Source organism: Mesoplodon densirostris, chromosome 14, assembly GCF_025265405.1.
Source record: "Mesoplodon densirostris isolate mMesDen1 chromosome 14, mMesDen1 primary haplotype, whole genome shotgun sequence".
Lineage (NCBI taxonomy): Eukaryota > Metazoa > Chordata > Mammalia > Artiodactyla > Ziphiidae > Mesoplodon > Mesoplodon densirostris.
The window spans coordinates 30650473-30664354 of NC_082674.1; the positions used below are offsets into that span (position 1 = coordinate 30650473).

General features: G+C 40.1%; 1 protein-coding gene across 3 annotated transcripts in view; it reads left to right on the forward strand.

The window, feature by feature from the left end:
• Positions 1-977: 977 nt before the first annotated feature.
• The window catches only part of RMDN2 (regulator of microtubule dynamics 2), a 61078-nt gene continuing 48173 nt past the window's right edge, over positions 978-13882 (forward strand). Inside the window, exons 1-2 of one of the 3 annotated variants that reach the window (XM_060117320.1) lie at positions 978-1080; positions 7215-7682. In XM_060117320.1, the coding sequence (XP_059973303.1) occupies positions 7231-7682 (452 nt within the window). In that variant the 5' untranslated portion in view covers positions 978-1080; positions 7215-7230. Of the gene's footprint in view, positions 1081-1234; positions 1314-1441; positions 1566-7214; positions 7683-13882 lie in introns of those variants that run through there. The other 2 variants (XM_060117318.1, XM_060117319.1) reach the window with 2 other exon arrangements.

Genomic DNA, 13882 nt, shown 5'->3' on the forward strand with positions numbered 1-13882 from the left:
AAGAGATCACCGTGCCAGACAGGTTTATATTATGTTGTATTGTTTAAATAAAGCAAACATTAGCATTGTATTGTAATATCTTTGTAAATCATAACAAAGTGTGAATGAAAGTGGTTCTTAGGAGTGCTTTGTAGTTTCAAATCTTAGAGGCTAAGTATTAGCCTGCTGCCTTCCAAAATATAACTTAGTTTTAATAAAATGACGTGGCTAGGCTTACTTATTCTTCATTGCAGCTTGCTTAAAGCTCAAAAAACGTTTTATAGTCTTAAAGATCCTGTGGAATCTCCATTAGTAAATAGTTTTGTATGGATTGTTTAATTAGCCTTCTGATTCTTTAGAGGAGTTCTTTTGCTTGTTTTGTTTTTTGATAAATAGGAATGCATCCGTTTTTAATTCCATTCAGCACATTGGTAGGGAATTTAGTACTCAAGACTGTTTCCTGCAAGCCTAAATTTAAAGCTCAAAGTGAGGACAATACAGAAGGGAGTGAATGCGCAGTTTTTAAGAGTCCATTTGGCAGAATTTTATTTTCATTATACAAACCACAGAAAGCGAAGCTGGGTAAAATCTCGAATGTTAAGCATCTCGAGAAGATAGTGGTTTTCGCCTAAAGGCAACTCTGAATGGTGGTGGGGTTGAGGGGAAGACGGAGAGGCTGGGGATTTAGCTCACTAAGAGAGAAAGTGAGTTAAAGTGAACTTAGGATAACTTGATTAGTAATTGATGCAAGACGTCCACGTTTGACTCTGTCGTACGGAGGGTTCAAGGCTGTGTATAGAAAGGGGCACAGAAGAAGGGTGAAACTAGGGCAGGGGGGTGGGTTTGGGGCGGGAAAGAACCGAAGGGAGGGTGGGTTTCGGAAGCGGCAGTGATGGGAGAAAGCGCGCTGGAGGCAGGAAGCGCGCGCCGACCCTCCCGCCGGGCCGGGCGCGCTGGCCCTGAGCCAGGGCGCGGTGGTCGAGGCGGGGAGACGAGCTCTGAGGGAGTCGGCAACCGGGCGGCAAAGTCCGGTGCGGGCCGAGGCGCCCGGCGGAGCGCACTTGTCTCCGTTTGTAAAAGGTGCTCAGGGCGCCCACCCCGGTGAGTTGACCGCCCGGCGGGAAGAGGCGGGAACCGCGGGGCGAGCGGCGCGGGCTCCTCCCCCGGCGCCTCGGCTATCTGGGTCAGGACGAGGCGGCCGCGGCGCCGGACCTCTGGACCCGCTGGCTCCGGGACTACTGTCCGCTCGCCGCTTCAATCCCAGCCACCCCGTCGGCAGGTCCCCGGTGTCCGGCAGCAGAGAGGCCGGCGCGGCGAGAACTGGCGCTGCGAAGGTGGGCAGTGGGTATCTCGGCTGTCCGGGGTGGGACGCGACCGAGGATCGAGGCAGCACTTCCGGCGGTGGCCACCGCACTTCCGGGTCGTGCGGGCGTCCTCTAGGCGTCCGCAAGCCTGGGGGGCATCCTCCTCCGGGCGGTAGAGCGGGCTTGCAGCAGTTTACCCTGGCGCAACCCTCGCTCAGCCGGTGCCTGGGAAGTTTCAACCCCGGAGGTCGCTAGTATTTCCGCGCGGGCGCCCGGCGTGCGGTGCGTGGGGAGCGGGCAGCGTACTGCCTCGGCCTGTCGGGTCCCTGCAAACGCCGATGAGTTTCTGCCGGAGACATTTGCTCGCTTCTCACCTGGGCTCCCTGGGTCTTTCTTACCTTTGAAACTTCAGCAAACGTTTTTGTTTTGCTTTGCTTTGTTTTGATCAGATTCTCCACCTATTTTACACAAAATGAAGGCTAGATTTTCAGTGGGACAAACATTTGCAAATAAGCCAAACATAAGGGAGCCCTAAATGAAAAAGAAATTATAAAATAGGGGAAAAAATGAAAACCGAAAGAAATATGAGTATTGGAATTCACTTAGAAAGTATCAAGTTATCCAGGTCGCTGTGGAGAATCTAATCGCTAATTCAAGGTCTCAGAGCAATTCCCTTGGGAAACTTAAAACTCAGGGTCGTTTATAGCCCATATTGTGCCTTTACCCTTGCAAAAATTTTCATCTTCCGAGTTTATCAGAGTTCTATATTTTATATATTTCCCCCTACGAATCTGCTGATGAATTAAGTGAATATATATGCTAAATATTGCTGAAAGCATTATAAGTAACTTGGTAAAGCATAATTTCCATTTCTAAAAATTAATTTTAATTAAAGCTAGAACATGAAAATTGTTTTCTGAAGTTAATGTTTATGACAAGTTCTACAAAGGAATTTTAATGCAGAAATTTCAGTAGAGTCAACATTTTGATGATTTACTATTTCAGCAGAATTCTTAATTCTCATCTCTGCAAACAACCTTTAATTATGTATTACCCATTAATTTTAGATGCCAATAATTTATAATAAAATAATGTCTATTATTTTACATTATTATTAGCACCTTACAAATTGAAATGTGACAGGAATAATACTTAGTATCTGATTATCTAGTCTATATATATATATATATATATATTTTTTTTAAACCAAGAATCAATCTTTTTTCCTTCCTTCCTTCTTTCTCTCTCTCCCTCCCTCTCTCTCTCCTTCTTTCTTTCTTTCTTTAGGCCATGGGATCTTACTTCCCTGACCGGGGATTGACCAGGGCCCCAGCAGTGAAAGCGCTGAGTCCTAACTACTGGACCACTAGGGAATTCCCTAGTCAATATATTTTAAAATTACTGTGTTTTTATACTAAAGTGCAAGTGTCTACTACTAATGTGATAATTAAATGTATTAAAGTTATGTAAATGATGTAATATAACCTTTGAAATTATACTGCAGGCAAGCAGTGGTTCTGATTTTTAATGAGTGGCATTTTGCAAATTATTGGCTTAGAAGCACATTCATTTTATACTGATATAAAACTCAAACATAGCTTGAGCTATTATTCTCTAATTGTGATTATTTAAAACAAATACCTGCTCCACTGATTTTAGTTTTTTTCCCAGTTGATTTTCTCAGTTCTGAAGTCATATTTCAATATGGTAGTTCTATTTTTAGCTATTTAAGGAACCTCCATACTGTTCTCCATAGGGGCTGTATCAATTTACATTCCCACCAACAGTGTAAGAGGGTTCCCTTTTCTCCACACCCTCTCCAGCATTTATTGTTTGTAGATTTTTTGATGATGACCATTCTGACGGGTGTGAGGTGATACCTCATTGTTGTTCTGATTTGCATTTCTCTAATGATCCCTGATGTTGAGGATCTTTTCATGTGCCTGTTGGCCATCTGTATGTCTTCTTTGGAGAAATGTCTGCTTAGGTCTTCTGCCCATTTTTGGATTGGGTTGTTTGTTTTTTTAATATTGAGCTGTATGAGCTGTTTGTATATTTTGGAGCTTAATCCTTTGTCAGTGGCTTCGTTTGCAAATATTTTCTCCCATTCTGGAGGTTGTCTTTTCGTCTTTTTTATGGTTTCCTTTGCTGTGACAACTGTGGATCTTTATTATAACACTGCTTTATAAACTTAGGACCCTTACAACAGTATATTCTCTTTTTCCCTTCCCAGCCTTTGGGCTATTGTTGTCCTACTTTCTTACTTCTACATATGATAAAAACCTCATGATATGTTATTGTCATTTTTGCTGTAATAAGCAAATAGTTTATGAATAAATCTTAAAATGAGAAAAATGACTTATATTTTGCCACATGTTTGCCACTACTGGTGCTCTTCATCCTTTGTATTGATCCAAGTTTCTATGTGTTATTATTTTCCTTCTGCCTGAAGAACCTCTGTTAGCATTTCTTGTAGTGAATAGCTGCTGGTAATGGATTCTCTCAACTTTTCTTTGTTTAAAAAATTCGTTATTTTACCCTCATCTTTGAAAAATATTTTACTGGGTGTAGAAATGCAAGTTGACAGTTTCTTTCAGCACTTTAAAGAGGTCACTGTTGTTCTCTTGCTTGAATAGTTTCTGAGGTGATGCCTTGGAGACAGTGTCTGCTGTAATCTTATCTTTTTTTCTCTGAACATAATATGTCTTTTTTTCCCCATCACTGGCTGCTTTTCACATCTCTTTATCACTGGTTTTCAGCATTTTAATAATGTTTTGCCATAGTTTGGTTTTCTTAATTTATTCTTCTTGGATTATGTTGACCTTCTTGGATCTCTGGGTTTATAGATTTTGTCCAACTTGGAATTATTTTGGCCATTTTTCCTTCAAATTTTTTTTGTTACCCCTTCTTTTCTTCCCTTTAACTATATATGTTTTAGACTGCTTGATATTACCCTATAGGCTCTACTTGGTTTCTTGTTTGTTTGTTTTTTAGTCTTTTTTTAAAATCTGTGTGCTTCATTTTGGATGATGTCTTAGTCCATTTGGACTTCTATAACAAAATCTTGTAGACTGGGTGGCTTATATACAACAGAAGTTTATGTCTCATCCTTCTGGAGGCTAAGAAATCCAAGATCAAGGCACTGGCAGATTCACTGTTTTGTGGGGGCCTGCTTCCTGGTTCATAGCTGGCACCTTCTTGCTGTAACTTTGTGTCGTGGAAGGAACAAGGGATCTCTCTGGGGTCTCTTTATAAGGGCCCTAATCCTATTTATGAGGGCTCTGCCTCCTAAAGGGACTCCATCCAATACTATCACCTTGGGGATTAGGATTTCAACATATGAATTTGGGGGGACACAAATATTTAGTCTATAGCAGATGGTTTCTATTGCTGTGTCTTTGGGTTTGCTGATATTTTTTTTTTCCTGTAGTGTTTCTCTGCTGTTAATCTTATTCAGTAAAATTTTATTTCAGTTATTTTATTTTTTATCTTTAGAGGTTCTATATGGTTCTGCTTAATGCCTTCTATAACTTTCCTCATCATGTTTATGTTTTCCTTTAGCATATTTTTAATATTTATATTAAATAATGAACGTAATATCTGTAATAGTTGTTTTAAAACCCTTATCTGCTAATTATATCACCCTTGTCATTTTCCTGCTTTTTTACATGTCTAGTAATTTTTGATTAGATGGTCAACATTGTGATTTTATGTTGTTGAGTTCTGGATTTTTTCTATTCCTGTAAAGAGTGTTGGACTTTCTACTGCAGGCAGTTAAATTACTTGTGAATCAGTTTGATCCTTTGAAGGCTCATTTTTAATCTATTTTAGAGCAGGTCTAAATAGCCTTAACTCTAGTGTTAATTTAGCTGCATTAGCAAGCCATTACCCTTCTGAAACCTCTACTGCAAGTCTCAAGTAACTCATACACACTCTACACTCTGGATGGTAAACACTTACGAGTTCTGTGTAATCTTTAGGAATAGTTCAGCTTACAGCTCCCTGGTAATTGTTCTTTCCCTTGAAATTTTTTTTTGCCTGGCTCAGTGGGGTTTCACTCTATGCATGTGCAGATTGGTATTCAATTAAAGATGCAAGGAGGCGGACTTCCCTGGTGGTCCAGTGGCTAAAACTCCGCATTCCCAATGCAGGGGGCCCAGATTCAATCCCTGGTCAGGGAACTAGATCCCACATGCATGCCACAACTAAGAGTTTGCATGTTGCAACTAAAGATTCCATACGCCACAACTAAAAGGATGCCACAACTAATGATCCTACATGCCACAACTAAAAATCCTGCATGCCACAACCAAGATCCCACGTGCTGCAACTAAGACCTGGCACAGCCGAAATAAATAAATAAATAATTTTAAAAATTAAAAAAAAAATAGACTCAAGAATAGCCCTATGTGTATTTCTGGAACTCTTTCTCTGCATAACTCCCTCATCTTCAGTACTAAGTGGGCACAAATTCTGGGTGCTTCAGTTTCTCTGAACTCTGATCTCTGTTCAACTCAGTGAGATTACCAGGCTCTGTTTGGTTTTCCCTTCCCTGTGCCATAGTCCAGAAATTGCCTCCAACTGGAAACCTGGGGAGATCATAGTACTTTCCTCTTTGTTTACCTTTTATCAGGGATTAAGAGTGGCAGTGCTATAATAATTTGCTCCTTGAGAAAGTGTCAGGAAAAACAAACTGAAATATTTGCAAATTTAATTTCCTGTAACAGACAGTTTACCATTATTTGTATCATTTCTCCCAAGTTGCAAACAAAATTTAATACAGGTGTTTACCTGTTTATAAAATAGGGGAAATTGATGGGAAAACAATTTTGGAAACTTCAAAGTCTGTATAAAAGCCTTATTGTATTTTACTCTCGTTACAAAAGTTTATCATTGTATTTATATGCTCATTGCCATTTTAAAGTCTCAGAAGGAAAGGGGGATTTATATTATTGTTTTCCTTTAGTGGCCTTCTTTAAGAACAGTGATAAGCAATAAAACTAGTGAAGAGTGGATGAAGTAAAGAAAGATTATGGTGCATTTTGTCAAAGTAGCTAAGTTTATATGCAACAAGTTTATGTTTATATGGAAGTTTATAAGTTTATATGGAAGCTTAGACTCATGTAGCCCAAAGCTTGGGTCTTTGATGCAAAATGGTGAAAGTTCAGAAGGAGAAAGGAGTCAAAGAAATTACTTTTTTGTTACTTTAAAAATAAGTGAACATTTGAAAGAAAATAAAAACATTAAGACCTCAGACAGAAATAGAAATGTAAGAAGCAGCATTCCAGGTCAGAAGAAAGGAGGTAAAGTCTGCACATACATTAGCATCTCTGCTTTCCATGTTGAATAAAAGAGATGAGGTGGTTACAAATTTGCCACAACTCTTTGTGTATTTTATATCTCAAAGCTCATTTTAAAATGTTTATCACTCTAAATTGGAGTACAAAATGTTAACTAGATGCCAAGGAAGAGCTTTTTCTTGGGCTTTCCTTAAAGATTAGATAAAACCCAGACATTAGCACACTAGTTAATTTTATACAAATAAAAGGTTCAGACACAGTTAAGCATAATTTGAATTCTTAAATAGTTTTTTTCAGAAATTTATAATGATGCTAGGTAAAACTCTATCATACCCTTTAAAAATATATGGTAAAGAGTAAATTTCAGATCAGAAGTAGAATACAAATTCTGAATTAAAGTTGATACTTTATACTGGTTGTCAGTAATATCTATAAAGGTAGTATTTCTACTCAGCCACATACATTATAGAGGCAATTACTCATAGTTTATTTTAGTTTGTGATTTATCAACTGTTATTAAATTTTTTTGTGATGAGGTAGACTTGGTTTTTGTTGATTGAAAAAGCCCTAATATTTTTGTCTTGGGAAAGACAGAAACAATGTTCATTTACATTTATACTTTTAATTTTAGAAACAAAAACTAGGAAATGCCTCGTTCCACAAACAAAGAAATGATACTTGGCATAATGGTGGGAACTACTGGAATCAGCTTGCTGCTTCTGTGGTACCACAAGGTTCGTAAACCAAGGACAGCAGTGGATTTACCTAAATTTCTTTCTCTGGGTAATTCACTTGATTTGATGCCTTTGCAAGATGAAATGCCTAATGGCCAAGGAACAACAGCGATCTTTCAAGGAAGGCAACTTCAGATATTGGAGAAGTTAAATGAATTACTGACAAATATGGAAGAACTCAAAGAGGAAATCAGAGTTCTTAAAGAAGCCATTCCAAAGCTGGAGGAATATATCCAAGGCGAACTTGGAGGGAAGATAACTGTTCACAAGATAAGTCCTCAGCACAGAGCTAGAAAAAGAAGGCTTGTCACAGTTCAAAGTTCAGCAACAAGTAATAGTTCAGAGGAAGCGGAAAGTGAAGGAGGGTAAGATTCTTTAAGATGTTTCCCACGTTGAATTGATTATTGCATTATTGCTATTACTTAGGTACTTTCATTATACATTCCCAGTCATATATTCTGTTACTAAGAAGGCATAAAAAGGAGTGATTATTTTGTCTTATGTTACAATTAAAACCCTATTCCATAGAGGTCAGTATTTTAGTTTAGACCTCAATGACAAAAAGAATGTAACTTACTCTCGTGCTAGGTGGCATCACGTGAGTATTGAGGAAGACAGTGATTGTTTGCCAAAATGTGTAACCAGTTTTTATATGTGGCCACTGTGTGACCCCTTACATAAGGACTGTCCAAAAAGTACTGTCTAATAAAACTTTCTGTGATGATGGAAGTGGTCTAAATCTGTGCTGCCCAATATGGTAGCCAGTAGCCACATGTGGCTATTAAGCACTTGAAATGTAGCTAGTGAAACTGAGGAACTGAATTTTTAATCTCATTTCATTGTAATTAATTTAAAATTAGCCACATGGGACTAATGGCTACTGAATTCGGCAGTGCAGACCTAAATAGATTTGAGAATGTACAAGTGACTCAGTTTCATCCTTGCATGGGTAATTCATTGAATTCTACAATCAAGAACATAAATAATGTTCTTTTAGGGGAAAAACAAGTGATTTATGAAAAAAGGAATTGTGCCTGACTAGTGTTTCTAAGGAGTGAAATAGGCAAGTAAATAAAGATGCACCAGTGGATGTAGCATAGCCTGAAATTCTTTAAGGCAGGGACCCTATGTTTTCGTCATCGTATTCCTAACACCTATTATTGTGCCTGCCACTGAGTAGATGCCAGTAACTATTTCTTGAATTAATGAGTGATCTGCTAAATAACTATAGAATTGGAAGAAGGAGAGGGGATCTGGAAAGAGGAAACAAAGTGTAGGGATTTAAGGGTGATTTCATAGATAAAGAAGTATAAATGGTTGATGAGGTCTTTGAGATCAATGCTAGGACTGGAATTACTTAGCATCTTTATATAGAACTGGAGAAATAACTTATGAAAAATCAGAGAGAGAAGAGCCACAAATGCTAGATCTAGATAACAAGAAGGTCTTAAAAATTTGTGTTCCTGAACAACAGGAAAAGTTGTAGACTGGTTTTAAAATAGGCAATGAAATGGTTTTTGTTTGTTTGTTTTAATTTTTATTTATTTATTTTTGGCTGCATTTGGTCTTCATTGCTGGACGCAGGCTTTCTCTAGTTGTGGTGAGCAGGGGCTGCTCTTCGTTGCGGTGCGTGGGCTTCTTATTGCGGTGGCTTCTCTTGTTGTGGAGTATGGGCTCTAGGTGCATGGGCTTCAGTAGTTGTGGCACGTGGGCTCAACAGTTGTGGCTCACAGGCTCTAGAGCATAGGCTCAGTAGTCGTGGCGCATGGGCTTAGTTGCTCCTTGGCATGTGGAATCTTCCTGGACCAGGGCTCGAACCCATGTCCCCTGCATTGGCAGGCAGATTCTTAACCACTGCGCCACTCTTGTAGGTGATGCAGTGGCAACAAACAAGTCCCTGCACCTGTCAAACTTACATTCTCTTGGCTTTTGCCTCCAATTTGGAGACATTTGTCTATAGAAGCCTCATCTAGTGATCTTGCTTCTTGTGCTTTGTTCACAACTTGAAGTGCACTGTGTTCATTTCTCCTACTAGTGAGTCCACAGGTGAATCTGGGTGCCCCTGATTCATGGGACCAACGATGAAACTTAGATCTTTAAGTGTCCTCTCCAATGCCCAGGACCAATAGATACAACACATTAAATATTACAGTAATTCTATGTGTCATATAAGGGAAAGAAAAAGATCCCAGTTCTGTGCACAGATACTACAGAAGAAAATGAAAGTCAACTCCATCAAAAATTTGTTCCAGATCCTGTTCTAAATGTTTTATATTCGTTATCTCCTTTTTTTTTTTTTTTGCGGTACGCGGGCCTCTCACTGCTGTGGCCTCTCCCGGTACGGAGCACAGGCTCCGGACGCGCAGGCTCAGCGGCCTTGGCTCACGGGCCCAGCCGCTCCGCGGCCTGTGGGATCTTCCCGGACCGGGGCACGAACCCGTGTCCCCTGCATCGGCAGGTGGACTCTCAACCACTGCGCCACCAGGGAAGCCCTTGTTATCTCCTTTAATCCATACAATAACTCTCTAAGGAAGATGATACTATTATCCTCATTCTAGAGATAAGTCTGGGAAAGATTAGGTAATTCCTTGGTAAAGGGCAGAGTCTATACACCGTGCTACACTGCCTCTTTTCTTCCTCATCTCCAGTTAAGAAAGTGCAAGGTGTCAGAGTGCTCTAAAAACATTATCCTAGGAGATAAAGGGAGGGAGGAGAAGGCCAATATGTGTGTGAAGTACCTGAGGAACTCAGACTTTACCTCCCAAGGTGCCTGGCTACCGAAGTACCATAACAGTCACCTCAGTTCCATCTGAGTGCCCTTGAAGGCCTAACCTAACCTAAGGAGGAGTGTGTGGGGTCAGACATACTGTATGTCACTGATTATAAGATGAACCTTCTTGCACATTTTAACATCTCCTAAGTCAAGATGTATCTTACCACCAATTAATAGATCATATCACTGTGTCATAGTTTAATTGGCAGTATTTTTTCCTTTCTTGCAGTTGATGGTGGTTTTGATTCTGTGAAATACGGGGTAGATACCTTTGTGGGTGTAAGGGCCAGAAGCTGAAAGAGTTCCTGCCTCATCACCCTAGTTTTCTCAGGGAAGGACTGTAGGTCGTCTTCTAGAATGGAGGGGAAAGTACACTGAGGCATGTGAGGAAGGAGATTGAGATTCTTGACTCCCCTCTTCCCCATACCACCATCCTCTCCCATCCTCTGTCAATTTCCAAGTCTTAGGGCTTTGGCTTTCTTAAGAGCCTGCACTGATGTGTTCACTGTGATGTCTGCAGTGCTTAGCACAGTGCCTGACACATTATAGATGATCGTTACATATTTATATTAATAAATGAATGAACACATGACCGAAGAAAGTACTGAAGAGACATTGTGGGGGGTGGAAGAGGACATTAACTAATCCGTGGGTACAGATTACCCTGCAGACTGTTGCTCCAACTGAGGTTCAAGACTGTGTACCAGTTTGCACTGTAGCATGCGTCTTTTCACTAGTTCTTGGCATTTCATATATAGAAGTGGAGGAGTCAGAGGGCTTAATTGATTCAAATTAGGAGATTTGCAGGGTGAGTGTGATAGAGAGGCAAAAGGCTAAGGATGTCAAGAGTATAGATAAGGAAATAAGTCTTCTAATGTTGCTGGAACACACCTGTGTTTACTTCTTGACCTAAAATGTGTATTTTTTTTTTTGCTTCTATTGTTTTAAAAACTACTTCCTGTTTGTTATTAGATCAGTTCAAACCCTTGACTATGTACTGTTTCTTTACTAGACTGTATTTAGTAAGTACTGTCTAGTGAGTTAATTTTATTAACCTTTCTTTCTAAAGAAACTAATAGTGGATAAGGAAATTATAGAAATAACCTATGAAATTATTTGGTGATCTTCAAGCCATATTTTTTTCTACCTTTCAAATCACATAGATAATCATGCTGTCTGAGTAACTACAAACAGTGAACCTATGTGGTTAGAGTTTAATATTGTAATGAAAGAAAATAATTAACCTGGTGGTAATTTAGTGATGAACATTATTGTTCTTTTGCATAATTAGGTATATTTGGTAAATATACAAATAACTATCGTTAATATCTTGTAATAGATTGAATAATTTATATCCACTACACTCAGATCAGCTAAACATGTAACTGTACTTTATAACTGAATTCAGAGTAGCTCACTATTGCTGATGTGGGAAAATCTGGCTGATGTGGGAAAATCTGAATGTGCCAATTCAAGTTAACTCTGTCAATTCTAGTTTAGAGCTAGTTATTTTGTGTTAAAGGTTAAGTCACATTCAGGGTTCCCCTTCTTCCTCCCTCTTACTTCTCCTCAAGTGTAAGCTAGGTCCCTAAAGGGACTTAGCATCTAGGCACCAAGAAAGGAGGGACATTCAGTCCTGATACCATTCACTGTCCTTGTCCTTATTGGACTCCAGCTCAGGTAGGAAGCTGCTGTGAGGTTCCTTTTAACCGTCACTTTAGGGTTTGTTTATTACCAAGATGATCTAGATCAGAGCTACTCAAAGTGTGGTCTCGGGCTTCCCTGGTGGCACAGTGCTTGAGAGTCTGCTTGCTGATGCAGGGGACACGGGTTCGTGCCCCAGTCAGGGAAGATCCCACATGCCGCGGAGCGGCTGGGCCCATGAGCCATGGCCGCTGAGCCTGTACGTCCGGAGCCTGTGCTCCGCAATGGGAGAGGCCACAACAGGGAGAGGCCCATGTACCCAAAAAAAAAAAAAAAAAAAGTGTGGTCTGTGGGCCAGCAGCATCCATATCCCACCTAGTCTGGGAGCTTGATGGAAATTTACATTCTCAAGACCAGCCCCAGACCTAGTGAATCCAAATCTCTGGGATTCTGCATTGTGCCCAGGAATCTGTATTTTTAAATGCTCTCCTGGTGACTCTGATGTACCCTAAAGTTTGAGAAGCTTTGTTCTAGAAGATTTTCTAACTTTCAGCTGAGATATCATGACAGGATTATAATTCTAATTACTAGCAATTATAGTTATAGATAAATAAGATGTCCCTGAGGCATAGTGAGGAATATAATGATGAGGTATTAGTCTTGATGGGAATAGAGCAGCTGAGGTAAAAAAGGAAGAGGTTTAGGTAACCATAGGACATGATGAATGCAGAAGGCACCTGGGAACATGGAATTGATAGAATAAAGAGGATTGGGAAGGGATTGAAGGAGAAGCGTGTTTTAAATGCTTACTGTTATGACAGTTTACTCACTTCTTCTGGGCTGTGTCTAATTAAGGTTCCTTAAAAATAAGCCATGAGGGGGTGATTTTAGGATTAGAGATACAGATAAGTACTCTCTCCAGAAAAATATTACACAACCTTTAGATATTACTCATGCTAGTACGCAGTGTCTTCTCCTTTCAAACGTCTGTGCAGATCTGGACCTTCTTCCCCACCCCCCAGACATGCACACCTAAACCCTTTTTTTAAATTGATAATTGTAGATTTATTCAGTGGGGTGAGGAGGGGAGTGATCTGACCTCGTTCATTACCTCCTTTGGGCAGAAGTATTTGTCAGCATTGAGATCTTGTCATAACTTCATCATTTCCTTTGGGGTAGCTCAGTGGGCAAGTGCTTCTTTTAGAGGCCTTTAGTGGGAATGTTAAACAACAAACTGGTCTACTTTTGGAAAGAGAAGTTTTTTTTTTTTTTTTTTTTTTTCTTTTTGCGGTATGTGGGCCTCTCACTGTTGTGGCCTCTCCCGTTGCGGAGCACAGGCTCCGGATGCGCAGGCCCAGCGGCCATGGCTCACGGGCCCAGCCGCTCCGCGGCATATGGGATCCTCCCAGACCGGGGCACGAACCCGTGTCCCCTGCATCGGCAGGCGGACTCTTAACCACTGCGCCACCAGGGAGGCCCAAGAGAAGTTTTTAATAGAAACTTTATAAGCATTATATAATCCATTGTTTCAGTTGCAAAAGATATCCTTTTGGAAAAGGTACTCACAGATTTAATGTGACTTAGGAACAATAGACAATAATCTCACAAGAAAGGGAAGCAAATAATAGATTGCTATAATGAGAGACAGTCCTCCTTGGGCTTCCTATTCACTTACACATCTTGCTAGGTATGCCAAGAATCAAGAATGTAAGACCCTGACCACCCTTTTTTTCCCCTAATTTAAAAAAAAAAACCGAGACTTTACTTTTTTAGAGCAGTTTTAAGTTCACAGCAAAATTGAGGGGTTGGTACAGAGATTTCCTGTACAATCCCTACCCTCACACATGTATAGCCTCCCCCATTATCAACAGCTCCAGCCAGAGTGGTACATGTGTTACAGCTGATGAACATACATTGATACATACATCATAATCACCCAAAGTCCATTGTTTACATTATGGTTCACTCTCGGTGTTGTACATTCTGTGGGTTTGGACAAATGTATAATGACATGTATCCACTATTACAGTATAATACAGAGTGTTTTCACTGCCCTAAAAATCCTCTGTGCTCTGCCTATTCATCCCTCTCTCCCCCCAAACCCCTGGCAACCTCTGATCTTTATACTGTCTCCACTGTTTTGCCTTT